This window comes from Artemia franciscana, chromosome 13, assembly GCF_032884065.1.
Source record: "Artemia franciscana chromosome 13, ASM3288406v1, whole genome shotgun sequence".
Classification (NCBI taxonomy): domain Eukaryota; kingdom Metazoa; phylum Arthropoda; class Branchiopoda; order Anostraca; family Artemiidae; genus Artemia; species Artemia franciscana.
The window spans coordinates 44177519-44197080 of NC_088875.1; the positions used below are offsets into that span (position 1 = coordinate 44177519).

The 19562-nt window shown below is 33.9% G+C and overlaps 1 protein-coding gene across 2 annotated transcripts in view; it reads left to right on the forward strand.

Moving 5' to 3' along the window:
• LOC136034974 (junctophilin-1-like) overlaps positions 1 to 19562 on the forward strand; it is a 195957-nt gene that overhangs the window by 101914 nt on the left and 74481 nt on the right. For both annotated transcript variants that reach the window (XM_065716536.1, XM_065716537.1), the window contains exon 6: positions 6094 to 6212. In XM_065716536.1, the coding sequence (XP_065572608.1) occupies positions 6094 to 6212 (119 nt within the window). The remainder of the gene's footprint in view (positions 1 to 6093; positions 6213 to 19562) is intronic.

Genomic DNA, 19562 nt, shown 5'->3' on the forward strand with positions numbered 1-19562 from the left:
GTCGTCGACCCGTTACATGGATAGTAACCGGTTATGCTGATTTTGTGCTCTGGGCCGTATTAGGGCACCACTACTTGCGACTGCAGCACTTCTTGGGGATGACTTTGGATAAGCCTCTACCTCCATTTTTTCACAATTATCGAGAATTGTTAGATACTTGGAATGAAGTATTTAACTTAAGTATGAATACTGAGAAGAAAATAAATTTTTCTTAGAAGGAATATTGATTATTCATGTTCTAGACATAAAGTTTGCATTTGATCATGCGTGTCATCTTTTTCGTCTTCTGCGACAAATGTCTTCGAGAATTCCTACTCTATGCATAATTTTAATTTCTGCAGTCGACAAGTAGGCGATTACGACAGCAGACAAAAGTTATATAGTACAGATGTCCAGATGAGCAATTTTTTGGTAACGATAAATTTGGTGCATGTGCTTGTCTGTCCTCAGTTTTTAAACAGTTCGTGGTAACGAACTGTAGTAAAGAGCGACCCGCTCAATAGAAACGAAACTCTCAAAAGCGGATTTTGATACTAATAGATACATCAAAAGAATAAGAGTTTTATGTTGATTTTAAATATGTAAGTTTCATTAAATTTAGTCTTACTGAACAAAAGTTACGAGCCTGAGAAAATTTGCCTTGTTTTGGAAAATAGGGGGAAACAACCCCTAAAAGCTATAGGATCTTAACAAAAATCACACCATTCAACGTATTAGAGAATCCTATTAGTATTTTTTTAGAGAACGTATTAGTATTTTTTTGCCAAAAGACCGATCACGGGTGCGTGTTCATTTGTTTTTTTCCAGGGGTAATCGTATCAACCAAGGGGTCCTAGAATGTCGTGGGAGTGCTCATTCTAACGGAAATTAATAGTTCTAGTGCCCTTTTTAAGTGACCAAAAATTGGAGGGCACCTAGGCCCCCTCCCACGGTCATTTTTCCCCAGAGTCAACGGATCAAAATTTTAAGATAGCCATTTTGTCCAGCATAGTCGAAAAACATAATAGCCATGTTATTGGGGCTGACGTATTCCCCACAGTCCCAGGGGAAGGGCTGCAAGTTACAAACTTTGACCAGCGTTTACATATAGTAATGGTTATTTGGGAGTGTACAGACTAAAAATCTCCATTTTAAGGGGAATTTTTTGGCTGGGGAGGGAGGGTTGAGGGGAGGGGGTTACGTAGTATCTTCCCTTGGAGGAATTTGTCATGGGAGAAGAGAAATTTCATGAAGGGGGCGCAAGATTTTCTAGCACTATTTAAAAAACAAAAACAATGAAAAAATAAATGTGATTTTTTTCCCACTGAAAGTAAGTACCAGCATTAAAAATTAAAACGAGCAGAGATTGTTACTCATATGGGGGGTTCAGCTTTTCCTAAATACCTCGCTTTTTACGCTAAAGTATTTTTAGTAGTTTCAACTATTTATTTTATAGCCTTTGCGATACAGGGGTCAATCTTAAAGACTACGGAGAAAATTAAAGCTTTAATGTAAAGAGCGAGCTATTAACTTTGAGACAACCCCCTCATATACATAATAAAATTACGAATATAGAAGTTCTTTACGTAAGTTAATTTGTAAGTTACGTATATTTTTAACAGTCAAAACGTTCGTTAAAAATTAAAAATTCTAGTTGCCTCTTTAAGTAACCGAAAAATTGGAGGTCAATTAGGCCTCCTCCCCCACCCTTTTTCTCAAAATCGTCTGATCAAAACTAAGAAAAAGCCATTTAGCAAAAAAAAAAAAAAATAATACGGCAATGTCGTTTTAATTATTCATTTGCGGAGAGCCAAAATCAAACATGCATTAATTCAAAAAACGTTCAGAAAATAAATAAAAAAACAAATTTTTCAACTGAAAGTAAGGAGCGACAGTAAAACTTAAAACGAACAGAAATTACTCCATGTATGCAAGGGGCTGTTCCCTCCTCAACGTTCCGATCTTTATGCTAAAGTTATTTACTGTTTTATAATGTAGAATTGAGAGAAAGAGTCAAACTTTAGCGTAGAGTGGGGCGTTGAGAAGGGAACAGCCACTTTCATACACTGAGTAATTTCTGTTCGTTTTAAGTTTTAATGTTGCTCCTTACTTTCAGTTGAAAAACTTGTTTTTCTTTATTTAATTTCCTAAAAAGTCTATATGTATATTGTCAATCAAAGGCAAGCTTATGCAAAACATTCAATATTTCTAAAAGAAATTCTTGATATAACTTATGGAATAATAATGGTTGTTTTACAATTAATTGTCATTTTTAAACTTATGATCGTTTAATGAACATGAATTGATCATTGAACACAGGTAACATTGTCTTCAAATATACATCCTCATCATCACGAAAGGCACGTGTAGTGGATCAATGACTTTGTTCAACATTACAGAATAGGCATGCTGGACACATTTATTATAGCCTATACTTTATTCTCTGTGATTAAGACATTTTCTTACTTTTTTACTTTATTTAACATAATAAACAAAAGTATTGACCATTTGATATATAAATCACTACATTAGGGAAAATAAATTTCCTAACACATAGCGATTATCTACATAAGCATTCCTAAAACATGCTAAATTAATATATTAACTATGAAAAATCACCTTCCATCCAATACAAACTATCCAAATACAAATCCCCCCCACCCCTTTCACTTAAGACTAGTGCTAGACTGGAAAGTGATCGCCTCTTTTCAAGTTTTCCGGTCAAATTTTATGCTAACAATTGATTGATTGTCCATGCTTTTTAGGGTTGGCTTTAAACTATACACATTATCTAATGCCAAAAGCTTTCTTCTATGGTTTTTAGGGAGAGAACAATTGAAAAGAATATGGAAAAGGAACTTCTGCTAAAGAGATCTTGAAAGAAGCTTCTGTATTATCTTTAGAGAGCATGCTGAAAATTTATATCACATAGTTTCACTTCAGAGAGCTTTCTAAATATTCCCAACAAAGTTAATGAATAAATAAACAATAAATTAGCTGTGAGAGTCGTAGAATTTCGTTTTTTTTAGTTAAATAGGACTCAGTGTAAGAATTAATTCAAATCCACACTTCGTGCGAATTCAAGTTTAATCTATGTTGCGGCAGACACGGTAGACAACGAAACAAAAAAGAAACAAATTGACTTATGATATCGTGTAGAATCAAGCCTTGTGAATACTTATTTTCAGTGAACTGAACAGAGCTTTATGTGACACTAGGATTTTTTTTCAAATTCAGAACATATTCTTCCATGGTAAAGGTCTGGAGTAGTGGCTATTGACAAGGTAATATGCTAAGAAAACGATTCTTACTTCATAACATACAGAATAGTTGTAGGTAACACATTTTGACTGTAGTTCCGCTATGCTTTACCCTCAACCCTTCCGCCCAACTTGTAAATATATAGCCTAAATCACATATTTCCCATACTTTCTGCCAATGCGTCTCTCTTGTTTCAACCCATGAACCAATAAAATGCGTCAACTGTGACAAAGCAAGAACCAGAAAAACAAGAAAAACGAAAAAAATTGAAACTTTATAAAGATGTTAACAGAGACAGAAGCTAAATCGGACGCCAAGTTTTTTGTATTTTATGTCCAATACGTCGGTGCAGAAGAGTCTCTAAAATGTTATCGCCTCATCAAACAGTTCGTGGTAACGAACTGTAGTAAGGAGCAATCCGGCTCAATAGTAAACGAAACTCTAAAGAACAAAATTTCGATGCTAAAATATACATCAAAAGAATCGAATTTTTATGCCGATTTTAAATATATAAGTTTCATCAAATTTAGTCTTTGCCATCGAAAGTTACGAGCCTGAGAAAATTTGCCTTATTTTGGAAAATAGGGGGAAACACCCCCTAAAAGTCATAAGATCTTAACGAAAATCACACCATGACATTCAGCGTATCAGAGAACCCCATAGAAAAAATTTCAAGGTCAAATCTACAAAAATGTGGAATTTCGTATTTTTTGCCAGAAGACATATCACGGGGCGTGTTTATTTGTTTGTTTCTTTTTTTCCCAGGGGTCATCGTATCGACCGAGTGGTCCTAGAGTGTTGCAAGAGGGCTCATTCTAACGGAAATGAAAAGTTCTAGGGCCCTTTTTAAGTGACCAAAAAAATTGGAGGGCACCTAGGCCCCCTCCCACGCTCGTTTTTTCCCAAAGTCATCGGATCAAAAAATTTTCGGGATAAAAAAGAACTTTGACCAATGTTTACATACAGTAATGGTTATTGGGAAGTGTACCGACGTTTTTAGGGGGATTCTTTTGGTTTGGGTGTGGGGTCAAGGGGAGGGGGGTATGTGGGAGGATCTTTCCTTGGAGCAATATTTCATGGAAAAAGAGAAATTTAACGAAAAGGGCGCAGGATTTTCTAGCATTACTATTAAAAAAAAAACAACAATGAAAATATAAACATGAAAAATGTTTTCAATTAAAAGTAAGGAGTAGCATTAAAACTTAAAACAAACAGAGATTATTACGCCCATGAGGGGTTCTAAATATACTTTAGCACAAAGAGCGAGGTATTTAGGAGGAGATAAATACTTAGCTCTTTATGCTAAAGTGTTTTTAGCAATTTCAACTATTTATTCTACGGCTTTTCTGATTCAGGGGTCATTCTTAAAGAATTGGGGCAAAACTTAAGATTTAGTGTGAAGAGCGAGGTATTAACGAGGGTACAAACCCCCTCGTATACATAATAAAAATATAAGGTTATGAAAGTTTTTTACGTAAGTTAATTCTTAAGTTACGTATATTTTTTACTAATAAAAACGTTCGTTAAAAATTAAAAGTTCTAGTTGCCTTTTTAAGTAACCGAAAAATTGGAGGGCAACTAGGCCTCCTTCTCCACCCCTTATTTCTCAAAATCGTCTGATCAAAACTAAGAGAAAGCCATTTAGCCAAAAAAAGAATTAGTATACAATTTCATTTTAATAATTTATGTGCAGAGAGCCAAAACCAAACATGCATTAATTCAAAAACGTTCAGAAATTAAATAAAAAAAAACTAGTTTTTTTAACTGAAAGTAAGGAGTGACATGAAGACTTAAAACGAACAGAAATTACTCCGTATTTTTAATGGGTTGTCCCCTCCACAATCCCTCGCTCTTTACGCTACAGTTTGACTCTTTGCCACAATTCTACTTTTTAAAACAATTAAAAACTTTAGCGTAAAGAGCTCTGTTCGTTTTAAGTTTTAATGTCGCTCCTTACTTTCAGTTAAAAAAACTAGTTTTTTTTAAAATTTAATTTCTCACAAGATCTATACTGAGGATTAAAACGAAATACTAATAATATTGGTATGGTTCAAGTTGAAGCATAAATTGTTGATAAAAAATAAATAAGGCAAAAAGTATCCAAACACTTTGAAAATTGCTTCAAATTAGGTTATTGTCTGTAAGCTTAGTTTGAAACCAAGATGGCTGACGAATAGGTTGATGGTTTCTTCCAAGATCTATGCTGAGTACTAGAACACAATAACGAAAAAAAAAGAAAAAACACATTCAAACCTTGAGGCAGGATTATATTCGTAAATGTATGTCCAAACCAAAATGATAAAGGAGTTCGTTAGGGATCTATGCTGTTGATGGTAACTGAATAACCATAAAAATTGGTGCTATCTAAAGTTCATTCAAAATGCAAACCATTTGAAATAAAGTTGATCTCGTTTCATGAATAAGCTGATGAATCAAAATTATTGATCAGTTTAAGTAAGTAATTTGATGCAATATTTAATGGCAAGGGGATAATGACTTTTACAAAAATATGTTGAGAAGAAGGGGAGAGGGTGGAGGTTTGAAAATTTATGCCAGGAAAACTTGAGACCCCTGCCGGTTTTGTTCGGTTCAGGCTATCAAATTACATTCCGGATGAATCTCCTCTTGTCAGAGATTCCTTTGAACGTATAACATTCTTCGTTAGAGTGACTAAAAGTAGTCCAATTTTACAGCCAAATTTTAATATTTATAAATAAAATCCATTAATTTTGAATCCTTTAACGCCCGAGGATTACTATACTCACAGGTAAATAGTGTTCTATATATAAATCCCATTTTCTCTCATAATAAGTATAAGTCTCTTTTGATGCTAGTATTTTTTCTTTCCTGTAGGACAGCAACCTCCCGCGGGAAAGCGGAACAAGCAGATATAGCGGCAATGCATGCTCGAGAAGATGCGGATATGGCCAGACTTATCGCTAAACAACTAGCACCGGATTTTGACCAGCCTGGTATAATTGTTATCTTAATTTCTTTTTCCATAGGCTTTATATAATTCCTAAGAGAGTTTTGAAGGAAAACGTTTTTTTCCTGATTTAAATTTGTAGAGGGCAGACTTTTGCAACTGTTTTTTAAATTTAAAATCTCCTCGAAAGCCATCTTGCAGGTTTTTCTCTAATAAAGTTGCATTATTCATCTAGTAGTGGGGCAAACTTGTGTACTGATTGTAATTTGCTACGGCTAGCATTCTACCAACCGGCTTTCTACCAACCAATGTAATTGCTTTCTTAGTTTTCTTTCCTTTCAGTTGTTTTTGTTATTTCTTAAGAGATTTTTTCGTTTAATTAGAACAATAAGAAGATTTTCTTTAAAAATACTAAAAAACTAGCAAAAAGAGTGATGTGTCTTGTAGAAGTAACTGCCCTCATATACGTAATAATTTCTGTTCGTTTTAATTTTTAATGTTGCTCCTTACTTTCAGTAAAGAAAATTTTTTTTTTGTTTAATATAACTTTAAGTTGAAATTTGCTATAGCTGTCACCGGCTTTCTACCAACCGATATAATTACTTTCTTAATTTTGTTTCCTTTCAGTTTTCTTTTGTTATTTCTTAAGATATTTTTTTGTTTGATTAGAACAATAAGAAGCTTTTTTCAAAAGTACTGAAAAACTAGTGCAAAGAGGGATGTGTTTTAGAGAAGTAACCTCCCTCATATACGTAATAATTTCTATTCATCTCAATTTTTAATGTTCCTCGTTACTTTCAGTTGAAAAAACTTATTTTTTTGTTTTGTTTAATATGACGTACGACATAGCTATGATGAAGATTTGGTTTTTCAAAATTGTAATTCTTGTTTTTACTGTTACTAAAATATTAGATGACACCAGTCAAACAATTGCCTCAGTGTGCTTCACTGTTATTACTGGTGCTGCATATTTCCTTAAAATGAAAAAAGATTTCATTGAAAGATTTCAAGAAATGAAAAATTCGTATAGGGATAAATTCCTAAATTATTCAGTGATAATATCATTCACAAAATTTTCTGGATATTTCGATCACATATACAGTGTCAGTATTATATAGAGAAGTATGTCAGGAAATATTTGCGAGGCTTCCAGTCATTTCTGCCTGATGGTCCCTGATTTTCTTCAATCGGTTCAAAATCAAAATTCGCATCAGTAAACTGTTCTGAAGACTTCTATTTGTACAAAGGGCAACGTGCTTTTCCGGATCTACTTCTTGGATCTGGGCGAGCATTAGTGCTGCAGTGCAACTGGTGCTGCATTCAAGGTTCTTTTAATATAACCAATATATACAAAATATTAGGCAACTCAAGGCTGAGAGTATAGCTCGAATGCAATTGAGGTACCTTTAAGCAACATATTTGCTTAAAATGAAAAACAGATTAAGGAAGACCAAAACTTAAATTTTAATTTCAAAAACTAAACAAAGATGATGGACATGGTGGAATTTTACACATTCAGATTGGCTATAGTTGAAAATCCTAGGCTTGGAGTTCTTGAATCCAAAACTGAATGCTTGGCTGTAACTTGTTTAACCAAACACCAAATTTTACTTGTGAACGGTAATTGCCTAGACATTGATTTCTGGCCAGACATGTGTCTAGACACTAATCACTTAAATATATCGCCTTTAAGATTTCTCTTTTTTCTTCTCAGTTTCTTTTTTATAATATGACTATAAATTGAAATTTGCCAAAACTAGAAGCAGAGTCCGATCAACTCGTATAATTGCTTTCATACTTTCGTTTGCCCTCGGCTTTTTATTATTCATAGGAGATTTTCAAAGGAAAATGCTTCTCTTTCAATTCTATTTCGTAATTTTATTACTCCTAAGAGAGTTTTAAAGTATTCGTTTCTTTCCTACTTCAATCTGACCCAGTTGCCATATTTTCTTTTCAAATATGAAAATTTCTGCCCCACTTATGTTGTAGGTATTATTCTGATAAAATGTTATGGTTCTTTTAGTATTTAGGCAGACTTGTTTATAAATTAAAATTTGCTAAAGCTTTAGTCGGAATATGACAAAATGGTATGATAGTTTTACGATCTTATTTCCCTTTCCTTTCAGCTTTTTATTATTCATAATAGATTTTCGAAGGATTTTTTTTTCTTTCAAAGAATTTGTATTATTTATTGTAAAAGCTCGCAATATTATTTTGAAATCAGACACTTTTATCCACCTTAGCATGTAGCTTTCCTATTTTTGAAAGATAATAGGCCTATTGTCCTTCTAGTAGAGGAGCACCCTTGTCTTCACAGATATTTCTCTACTTCTAACCCCGGATTTTACTCAGTCTGATGAAGTTGCTTTCTTTGTTTTCCTTTCTCTCCGCCTTTAAATTATCAGGAGAGGTTTTCGAGAAAACTTCTTATTTCCTAATTTTGTTTTATGTATGGTAAAGACTCACAACAATATTTTGAAATCAAACCCTCTTGTCCTCAGCGTGTAGGTTTCTTTTTTTGAAAGATAGTACTATCAAAAAGTTCGTGGTAACGAACTGTAGTAAGGAGCGACCCGGCTCAATAGTAACCAAACTCTAAATAACGGAATTTTGATATCAATAGCTACATCAAAAAAATTACATTTTAATACTGATTTTAAATATATGAGATTCGTCAAGTTTAGTCTTACCCATCAAAAGTTACGAGCCTGAGGAAATTTGCCTTATTTAAGAAAATAGGGGGAAACAACCTCTAACAGCCATATAATCTTAACGAAAATCACACCATCAGATTCAAGGTATCAGAGAGCTCTTTTGTAGAAGTTTCAAGCTCCTATCTACAAAAATGTGGAATTTTTTATTTTTTGCCTGAAGGCAGATCACGGATGAGTATTTATTTGTTTTTTTTTGTTTTTTTTCCCAGGGTGATCGTATCGACCCAGTGGTCCTACAATGTTGCAAGAGGGCTCATTTTAACGGAACTGAAAAGTTCTAGTGCCCTTTTTAAAATACAAAAAAGTTGGAGGGCACCTAGGCATCCTCTCACGCTAATTATTTTCCCAAAGTCACCGAATCCAAATTCTGAGATAGCCATTTTATTCAACATAGTCAAAAAACCATATAACTATGTCTTTGGGGACGACCTACTCCCCGACAGTCCCCGTGGGAAGGGCTACAAGTTACAAACTTTGACCAGTGCTTACATAGAGTAATGGTTATTGGGAAGCGTACAGATATTTTCAGGGGGATTTTTTGGTTGGGGGAGGGGTTGAGAAGAGGGGAATATTTTTGGGGAGCTTTCCATGGAGAAATCTGCTATGGGGGAAGAAAATATCCATGAAGGGGACGCAGGATTTTCTAGCATTATTTAAAAAAAAATCAATGAAAAAATGAATATGAATAAGTTTTTCAACTGAAAGTAAGGAGCAGCATTAAAACTTAAAATGAACAGAAATTATTACGCATATGAGGGGCTCACCTCCTCCTAATACCTCGCTCTTTACGCTAAAGTGTTTTTAGTAATTTCAAATATTTATTCTACGGCTTTTGTGATTCAGGGGTCTTTCTTAAGAAATTGGGACAAAATTTAAGCTTTAGTTTAAAGAGCGAGGTACTGACGACGAATTGAACCCCCTCATATACATAATAAAAACATGAGAATACAGAAAGTCGCTACGTAAGCTAATTTGTGAGTTAGGTATATCTTTACTAATAAAACGATCGTAAAAAATTAAAAGTTCTAGTTGCCTTTTTAAGTAACCAAAAAGTTGGAGTGCAACTAAGCCTCCTCCCCAGCTCCTTTTTTCTCAAAATCATTCGATCAAAATTATTAAAAAGCCACTTAGCCAAAAAAAATTATTGTGCAAATTTCATTTTAATTATTCATCTGTCGAGAGCCAAAGTCAAAACCTGCATTGATTCAAAAACGTTCAGAAATTAAATAAAAAACAAGTTTTTTTATCTGGAAGTAAGGAGCGACATTAAAACTTAAAACGACCAGAAATTACTTTGTATATTAAAGGGGCTGCTTCCTCGTCAACACCCCGCTCTTTACATTAAGGTTTTTTACTGTTTTAAAAAGTACGGTAGAGTTGAGAGAAAGAGTAAAACTTTAGCGTAAAGAGCGGGGCGTTGATGAGGAAGCAGCTCCTTTCATACACGAAGTAATTTCTGTTCTTTTTAAGTTTTAATGTCCCTCCTTACTTTCAGTTAAAAAAAAACTTGTTTTTTATTTAATTCTTCTAGTAAAGGAGCAGCCTTATCTTCACAGATTTTTCTCTACATCTAACCCGGATTTACTCAGTCATACAAAATTTCTTTCTTTGTTTTCCTTTCTCTCTGCCTTTAAATTATTCAGAAGAGGTTTTCGAGAAAACTTCTTCTTTCCTGGTTTTGTCTTAAGTATGGTAAAGATTCACAACCATATTTTGAAATCAAACCCTTTTGCCCTCAGCGTGTTGCTTTTTTTTTGAAAGATAGTACTATTCTTCTAGTGGGGGAGCACCCTTGTCTATACACCAATTTCTCTGCATCTAACGCTGGATTTTTCTCGTTTTTATAAAATTGCTTTCTCTGATTTTTTTTCTCATTTTTTCTCTGATTTTTATAATTCATAAGACACTTTTTAAGGCAAACGTTTTTTTCCTAATTTAATTTTTGGGAATATAGAGGTTTACAACATATAAAGTAATGTTTTCCCCTCTCTCATACTGAATGTACATCTTCCCAATAAAATAGAACGGTTCACCTAGCAAATGACACCTCTACGCTTAAATTGTATTTCTAAAAATGTTGTGAAAATAAAATAGATGCTCTTAATTAGGGGAGAGGGAATTCCCCTAATTAATTGTTTTTAATTATTTTAATAACTAATTATTTAATTTTTTTCTGATTTTCAAATTAGAAAAATCATTAGAAATAAATTTATAATTATTAAAAAAATAATTATTTTAAATTATTTTTCTATTTCCGGAAAAATTAAAATTTTCTTTCTCCAAGAATTATTAGATGGGATAGTCTTCAGCTACCACTAAACTAAAAAAAGAAAAAAACAACCAAGGATAGATATTTTGCGTACGTGAAAAGACGTTTAGATAAATAATCCCAGTATCCCAGTGCCTGAATAAGAATCCCTGGGAAATTGCTTGACTTTAAGAGCAATTGCTTTAATTAGGAGGGCTTGTGGTCTAACTACAGATTCTTGTTCTTTGAGTTGTTGATTTGATTATTATTTTAGTTTTTCGCTTTGATTTCAGTTTGTCGTACTATTTAAAAAAAAAAAAAAAAAAAAAAAAAAAACAATACGCTTTTAATACAAGCAATTATGGCCTCATACATTTGAGCCCTTTATTTGAGGAAATTGAACGTTTAGGCTATTCCAAAGAGAAGTTACAAATATAAACTAATCCAATTTATCCTACAAACGCTATATTGTAATCATTACTTAAAATTTTGCTCACAATAATCAAACTTTCTTTAACAGACGTATCATACTCATATAATCATGAGCAGTGGATACTTAAGGGGATGGCTAACAGCCCCTTTTAGATTACATTTTTAATTTTTTTTCCAAAACTTGTGAAAGAATTCATGTTTTTATTTGGTGGTTTAAGAACCCTCCCAAAATTATTGTTAATTCATGTTCATGTGTGTTCTGAGTAGCTCATTATTGTTCACGGTCGGTATAACATTTTACCGACTGAAAGTTTGAGAATAGGTTGGAAGTGGTGGAACTAATTCCCGATAGCTTCTAATTATTGGCTTTAATGGATGAGATTTGCTTTACCCGAGCATGCATTATCATGCTAATGAGGGAAACTTCCACTCCTTAGTCCCCACTCTTAATGTTAAGGTTTTACTCTTTGTAACTGCAAAATTTTCTGAATGCAAAAATATATTTGCAAACTAATAAATTTAGAAGAATCGAAAAATTAAAAAATAATAATTATTATTAATTATATAATTTCAATAATAGATTAAAAAATAATACACAATTAAATTTTTAATCAATTAATACAATCAGTTGGAAATAATCGTGTTAATAAATGAAAATTTAATTAAAATTGAAAATTTTGTGGGATACAGGAGGGGAGCCTTAATCAAGATTTTGCCAAGGCGCAAGTGAGGCCAGAACCGTCTCTCGTCCATCATCTTCGAATTTTATCTGACATCCCCAAGATTCCCTTAAAAAAGATTGGGTTTGACAATTGCATGTAATTTTCCTTTAAGTTTTGTTTGCTTTAAGAGTTAAGATAAATTTAACTCTTTTATTATTTATGATTACAGGGTTTCCACTATCCCTAAGTTTTTCCTTTTTTACCTGAATTTCCCTGAATGAAATTTGATATCTGTGACATCTCTTGAAAAGTACACGAACGTTAACACAAAATAAAAATCTATAATTTTTGTTAACGTGGATTTCCGGGAAGATTTTGAAGAGCCCAATCTTTAAAAGAGAAATTTGGGGATGACAGATAAGATTCAAGAATAATGGAAGAAGATTTGGCAAGATTATGCGATTTTTAGAGAAAATAGCATAATCTTCTTATTAAAGCCGATGAGAAGAACCCTCTATTAGGCTCTCAAAATTTATCAAAAACCACCTTTATAAAAACATTTATGGATTTTTTCTACCAATATTTTCCTTTGATTTTATTAGAAGTATAACAAATTTGAGAGATCTGTTTCCGATTTTTGAAAAAAGAGTAAAGGGAACATTGCGAGGTCTTTAGACTCTGCTTCATTGGCAGAAAAAAGCAGATAAGCAAATACAAATAACATATTCGAAATTACGGTTATGAATTTAATGGCTGTGATAAAATATTTAGTAAAATTTTCATCTTTACAGACGTAAGAAATCAAAATTCTATGTGTTTGCTCTTTCTATTAAAAGTACGTGATTTCTCTTCTTCAATCTCACACAATAAATCTTGGAAAGCAGAAGGAAGACTAAAAGCAAATATTTGCCTTTCCCCGCTGAGGATCTCTAAAAATCGTATAAGGATTGGCTTCAAAAGCTTTTATCCAACTTAAGAGATTTCATTTTTTGCATCGATTTGTGGTGTCAATTACAAAAGTAGGAGTCGCTTTCTTGATGAGGCTTTCTTGCCGCTTTCTTGAGAGCTGCTTTCAGAATTGTGTTTCTCTCCCAAGACTTATGTCAATTAACAGACAATATTTTGTTAATAAATAAAGCATACCCATTTACCAGTTAAAAATATTTTATTTCACTCCTAGATAAAATTGAGATTGCGTCTTCTTCCCATTAAATAAAAAAAAACAAGTTTTTTTAACTGAAAGTAAGGAGCGACATTAAAACTTAAAACGACCAGAAATTACTTCGTATATTAAAGAGGCTGCTTCCTCATCAACGCCTCGCTCTTTACGCTAAAGTTTGACTCTTTCTCTCAATTCTTCTTTTTAAAACAGTAAAAAACTTTAGCGTAAAGAGCGGGGCGTTGATGAGGAAGCAGCCTCTTTAATGTAAGAAGTAATTTCTGGTCGTTTTAAGTTTCAATGTCGCTCCTTACTTTCAGTTAAAAAAACTTGTTTTTTTTATTTAATTTCTGAACGTTTTTGAATCAATGCATGTTTTGATTTTGGCTCTCCGCAGAGGAATAATTAAAACAAAATTTGCATTTTTTTTTGGCTAAATGGCTTTCTCATAATTTTGATCGAATGATTTTGAGAAAAAAAGAGCGGGGGAGGAAGCCTAGTTGCCCTCCGATTTTTTGGTTAATTAAAAAGGCAACTAGAATTTTTAATTTTTTACGAATATTTTTATTAGTAAAAGATTTACGTAACTTATAAATTAGCTTACCTAAAGAACTTTTGTATTCTCATATTTTTATTTTAAACATGAGGGGGTTCACCCCCTTGTCAGATCCTCGCTCTTTACACTAAAGCTTAAATTTTGTCCCAATTCATTAAGAATGACCCCAGAATCACAAAAGCCGTAGAATAAATAGTTGAAATTACTAAAAATACTTTAGCGTAAAGAGCGAGGTATTAGGAGGAGGGAGCCCCTAAAATGGGTAATAATTTCTGTTTATTTTAAGTTTTAATGCTGCTCCTTACTTCCAGCTGAAAGAACTTTTTCATATTTATTTTTTCATTGTTTTTTTTTTTTAATTAATGCTAGTAAATCCTGCGCTCCCTTCATGGATATTTTCTTCCCCCATGACAAATTATCGATGGAAAGTTCCCCCAGCATATCCCCCTCTTCTCAACCCCTCCCCCAACCAAAAAAATCCTCCTGAAAACGGCTGTACACTTCCCAATAACCATTACTATATGTAAGCACTGGTCAAAGTTTGTAACTTGTTGCCCCTCCCACGGGGACTGTGGGGGAGTAAGTCGTCCCCAAAGACTTAATTATAAAGTTTTTCGACTACGCTGAATAAAATGGCTATCTCAGAATTTTGATCCGTTGACTTTGGTAAAATAATTAGCGTGGGAGGGGGCCTAGGTGCCCTCCAATTTTTTTGGTCACTTAAAAAGGGCACTAGAACTTTTCATTTCCGTTAGAATGAGCCCTCTTGCAACATTCTAGGACAACTGGGTCGATAAGATCAACCCTGGGAAAAAAAAGAAAAAACAAAAAAAAAAACAAATAAACACGCATCCGTGATCTGCCTTCTGGCAAAAAATACAAAATTCCACATTTTTGTAGATAGGAGCTTGAAACTTCTACAGTAGGGTTCTATGATACGCTGAATCTGATGGTGTGATTTTCGTCAAGATTTTACGACTTCTAGGGGGCGTTTCCCCCTATTTTCTAAAATAATGCAAATTTTCTCAGGCTCGTAACTTTTGATGGGTAAGACTAAACTTGATGAAACTTATATATTTAAAATCAGCATTAAAATGCGATTCTTTTGATGTAGGTATTGGTATCAAAATTCCATTTTTTAGAGTTTTGGTTACTATTGAGCCGGGTCGCTCCTTACTACAGTTCGTTACCACGAACTGTTTGATTAAGTTTACCTTGCGGTAGCATAGTGGAGGGATCGATCCTCGCTGTCATAAGGTTGGGCAACAGGCTTACAACCTGCCCTTTAAAACAATCCAGCAGATGAAACGTCAATTCGGATGTATGCACCAATAATGGCTTTGGATGGTCTTTGTGCTTTTTACCCATTTAAGTTTAGGTTAATTTCGTTACACGAAAATAATTTACTTTTTGGCTCATTTGAGGCCAGCTCACAAGACCGAAGAATGGATGGATGACTTCCAATAGACTTTAAGCTCTCGAGGATTGGCTTGTGGTTTAAGTTGCTAAGTGGTCAGAATTTCACCAACAACCTTGTTCTTCCTGATCAGTATGAAGCTTCTAGTCGTAAACATTTGAGCCTTGACGGTCCTAACAAAAAAAAAATTAGGCCCCCAGTGAGGGCTGAAAAGCGCCAAAAAAAATTTTAATCAGCATAAAACGTATCTACTCAAATCCTCAGGCCAAGAGATGATCCAAAAGAAAAATAATAACGACTCCTCCGAAAAAGAGTCAGTTCTTTTTCTAAATAAATAAAAATTAAACCACGAGGATAAAAATATTGGTCCACCTGAAAATTTGGTAAAAAAAAAAAGGCCAACAAACTATTTGTTTTTCAATAGGTTGATACTTAAAACTATTAGTCCCTATAAAAGTAGACCATGATTACATAACAGTTTTTATCTGGGGTTACGGCCCCCTTCTGGAAGTGGGGCCCAAAAAAGGGCGAAAACCTTTTTTTTTCGATTGGCTTGAAACTTCCAAAGATCCATTCTAAACGGATCACAATTTTTTTGCCGATGGAAAGGGAGTGTTAGGGGGCCCAGAAATAGGCCCAAAAGCTTGTTGCCCTTGATCGTTTTGAAAAATCTCTAAGCCACAAGAAACCTTATATAAAAAATTGTGTTTGGCCAAATGGGCCCAAAAAGAGCCGCAAAACTTCTTTATATCCAAAGGTGTAACTGAAAAACCACAGATAGATTTTTCCTGATCGGTTTTAGAGTTACATTTAGACAGGGTTAAGACATCTTTATGGGGCCGAAAAATGGGGCCGTAGCAATTAATGACGTCACACAATAGGCATACTGTTTTTTGTATCTTTCGTGTTTTCTAAACAGGGCTCATGGAGTGTATGGTCAAATGTGACTCGCGCTGGAAGTATGCTTTTTATTAGCTTTGCTGAAATTAAAGCTATACAATTCTTCATTCGTCCAAAAACAATATAAGTTCAAATTGCGCTAATTTCAACTTACTAATAATAAACACTGAGTTTAATTTTGACTCCCAGTCATAACCCTTTAATTAAGTAGAAAACAAAGTTTTCAACTAAAAGTCAGGAGCAATATTAAAACTTCAAAAGAAACAGAAATTATCCTATATTTGAGGAGGACTACCCCTTCCTAAACCATCGTTCTCTTTTCGCTAAAGTCTTAAAGTTCTTTAAAGATACACTTCATTTAAAATCAACAGCTCTTGTGTTTGAAGAATTATGACAAAAAGTCAAACTTTAGTATTAAGAGTGAGGGATGAGGAAGTGGTACCCTCTCATATGCGGAATAATTTCTATTCCTTTTAAGTTTTAATGTTTCTCCCTATTTTCAATTTCAAATCATCCCAGGAAATTCCCTTCCCTTATCCCCTACTAGTTTAAAATTCCCTCCGGAAAATCCTTCTGGTAACTCTCCTCCCGACATAACATTCTGCCCGTGGAAATCCAGCCCCGAAGAAAATACCACCCAAATTTCCGTATATTTTCCAACAACAAATGCAATATGTGAACAGTGGCCAAACTGTGTAGCTTACAACCCTTTTCCCTAGGATTATGTGGTCGTATCACTCCCAAATGTGTAGCTATTGGATCTTTCAACCATGCTGAACCAAACTGCTATCTAGAAATTTTGATCAGATGTCATTGGGAAAAAAGGGACGCGAGAGAGGGACTAGTTACCTTCCCACCTTTTGGGTCACTTAAAAAGGGCACTAAAACTTTTGACTTCCAATCAAATGAGCCCTCTCCCGATCTTCTAGGATAAATGGTTCGACACAATGACCCCTGGAAGAAAAAACAAATAAACACGCGTTCGTGTTTATTATTCGTCTCCTCCTCCCTCACTCCTCTTTTCTCAAAATCTTCCGATTCATTGCAATTGATTAATATGCAAATTTCGTTTTAATTATTTATGCGCGGAGGGCCAAGATCAAAACATGCATCAATTCAAAAACGCCAAGAAATTAAATAAAAAAACAAGTTTTTTTTAAATGAAAGTAAGGAGCAATATTAAAACTTCAAACGAACAGAAATTACTCCGTATATGAAAGGGGCTTTTCCTTCTCAACGCCCCGCTCTTTACGCTAAGATTTCTTACTCTTTTAAAAAGTAGAGTTAAAAGAAAGAGTCAAACTTTAGCGTAAAGAGCGAGGCGTTGAAGAGGAAAAGCCCCTTTCATATAAGGAGTAATTTCTGTTTTTTTTAAGTTTTAATATTGCTCCTTACTTTCATTAATTTTTTTTATTTAATTACATATATTAATGGTTATTGGGAAGTGTAAGGACGCTGTCAGGGGAATTCTTTTGGTTGGGGAGGAGTTGAGGAGAGGGGGTTATGTGGGGGAACTTTACATGGAGGAATTCGTCATGGGGGAAGATAATTTCCATGAAGGGGGCACAGGATTTCCTAGCATTCAAAAAACAATGAAAAAATAAATATGAAAAAGTTATTTCAATTGGAAGTAAGGAGCCGCATTAAAACTTAAAACAAAAAGAGATTATTACGCATTTGAGGGGTTCAACTCCTTCTAATACCTCGCTCTTTACGCTAAAGTTTTTCAGTAATTTCAACTATTTATTCCACGGCCTTTCTCATTCTTAAGGAATTAGGATGAAATGCAAGCTTTAATGCAAAGAGCGAGGTATTGACGAGGGGGAAAACCCCCTCATATACGTAATAAAAACATACGAATATAGAAATTCGTTTCGTAAGTTAATCCGTAAGTTACGTATAATTTTACTAATAAAAACGTTCGTAAAAAATTAAAAGTTCTAGTTGCCTTTTTAAGTAACCAAAGAATTGAAGGGAGACTAGGCCTCCTTCCCCGCTCCTGTTTTTCTCAAAATCGTCCGATCAAAACTATGAGAAAGCCATTTAGCCAAAAGAATAAATTAATATGCAAATTTCATTTTAATTATTCATGTGCGGAGAGCCAAAATCAAAACACGTATTAATTCAAAAACGTTAAGAAATTAAATGAAAAAACAAGTATTTTAACTGAAAGTAAGGAGCGACATTAAAACTTAAAACGAACAGAAATCACTCCGTATTTGAAAGGGGCTGTTCCCTCCCCAACGCCCCCTCTTTACGCTAAAGTTTTTTACTGTTTTGAAAAGTAGAGTTGAGAGAAAGAGTCAAACTTTAGCGTAAAGAGCGGGGAGCTGAGGAGGGAACAGCCCCTTTCATATACGGAGTGATTTCTGTTCGTTTTAAGTTTTAGAATCGCTCCTTACTTTCAGTTAAAAAAATTGTTTTTTTCATTTAATTATAAAAGAGTCGTATCCAGGACTTTGTGTTGAGGGGCAAGTTACAAAAGGACTTTTATGGAGGGGGTTTAAATAACTATAAAAATGGACCAAAAAATTGTTCTTTTTTTACGTTTTTACGAGCCGGAGGAAGTTTTTCAACGTACATGAGCTTTCTGCTTTGTTCAGATTACGAAATTACCAAGGTTTTTCAAATAGAAAAATCCCTATCGCTTGGAAATAAGAGCACCTCACAAGTCGTCCAGTCTTCTCTTTGGTGGTATCAAATTATCCTTTCAGATTTCGGGGCTTTTCAAAAGACGTAAGAGAAACGTGGTCTCCGGGAAATCCATGATTACACTGTACGTATTCTTTTACTAAAGCCCCTAACTAAAATGTCTTCACAAGCATTTATAATTTAAATAATACCGGAAAAGGTGGAGGGTACCCTAATCAAAAAGTTATCTTTCATTCCCGCGTTTTTGTTTCTCCGTTTGTTCTGTGTTACTCTTAACATCAACTCTCCTATCCAATAAAATTATTCTATAAATATTGCAGCACCTTTCAAGAAGATATGCTAAGAAGGAGGAATCTGAGCCTGCCTTGCCTCAAATTTTTCAAAATATGTACCGTGTTTTCAAATAAATATCCTGTTTGGGGGTTTACGTATTTTTGGATTCTTAAGAATATTCTGTTGGTAAAATAATTACCAACGCATGCAGTTGCAATCACTTCAATAAAAAGAGAATTAAAAAGCATCAAAGCGCTTTATGTCAGTTGTTACGTAAAGAGGAAAATAAAGCAGTTGTACTAAAAAAAGAACAGAAAGAAAAAAACGAAAGGCCCCAAAAGAGAAGAGAAAGAAAAAAGACGCAAAAACGAAGAGCTATAAAA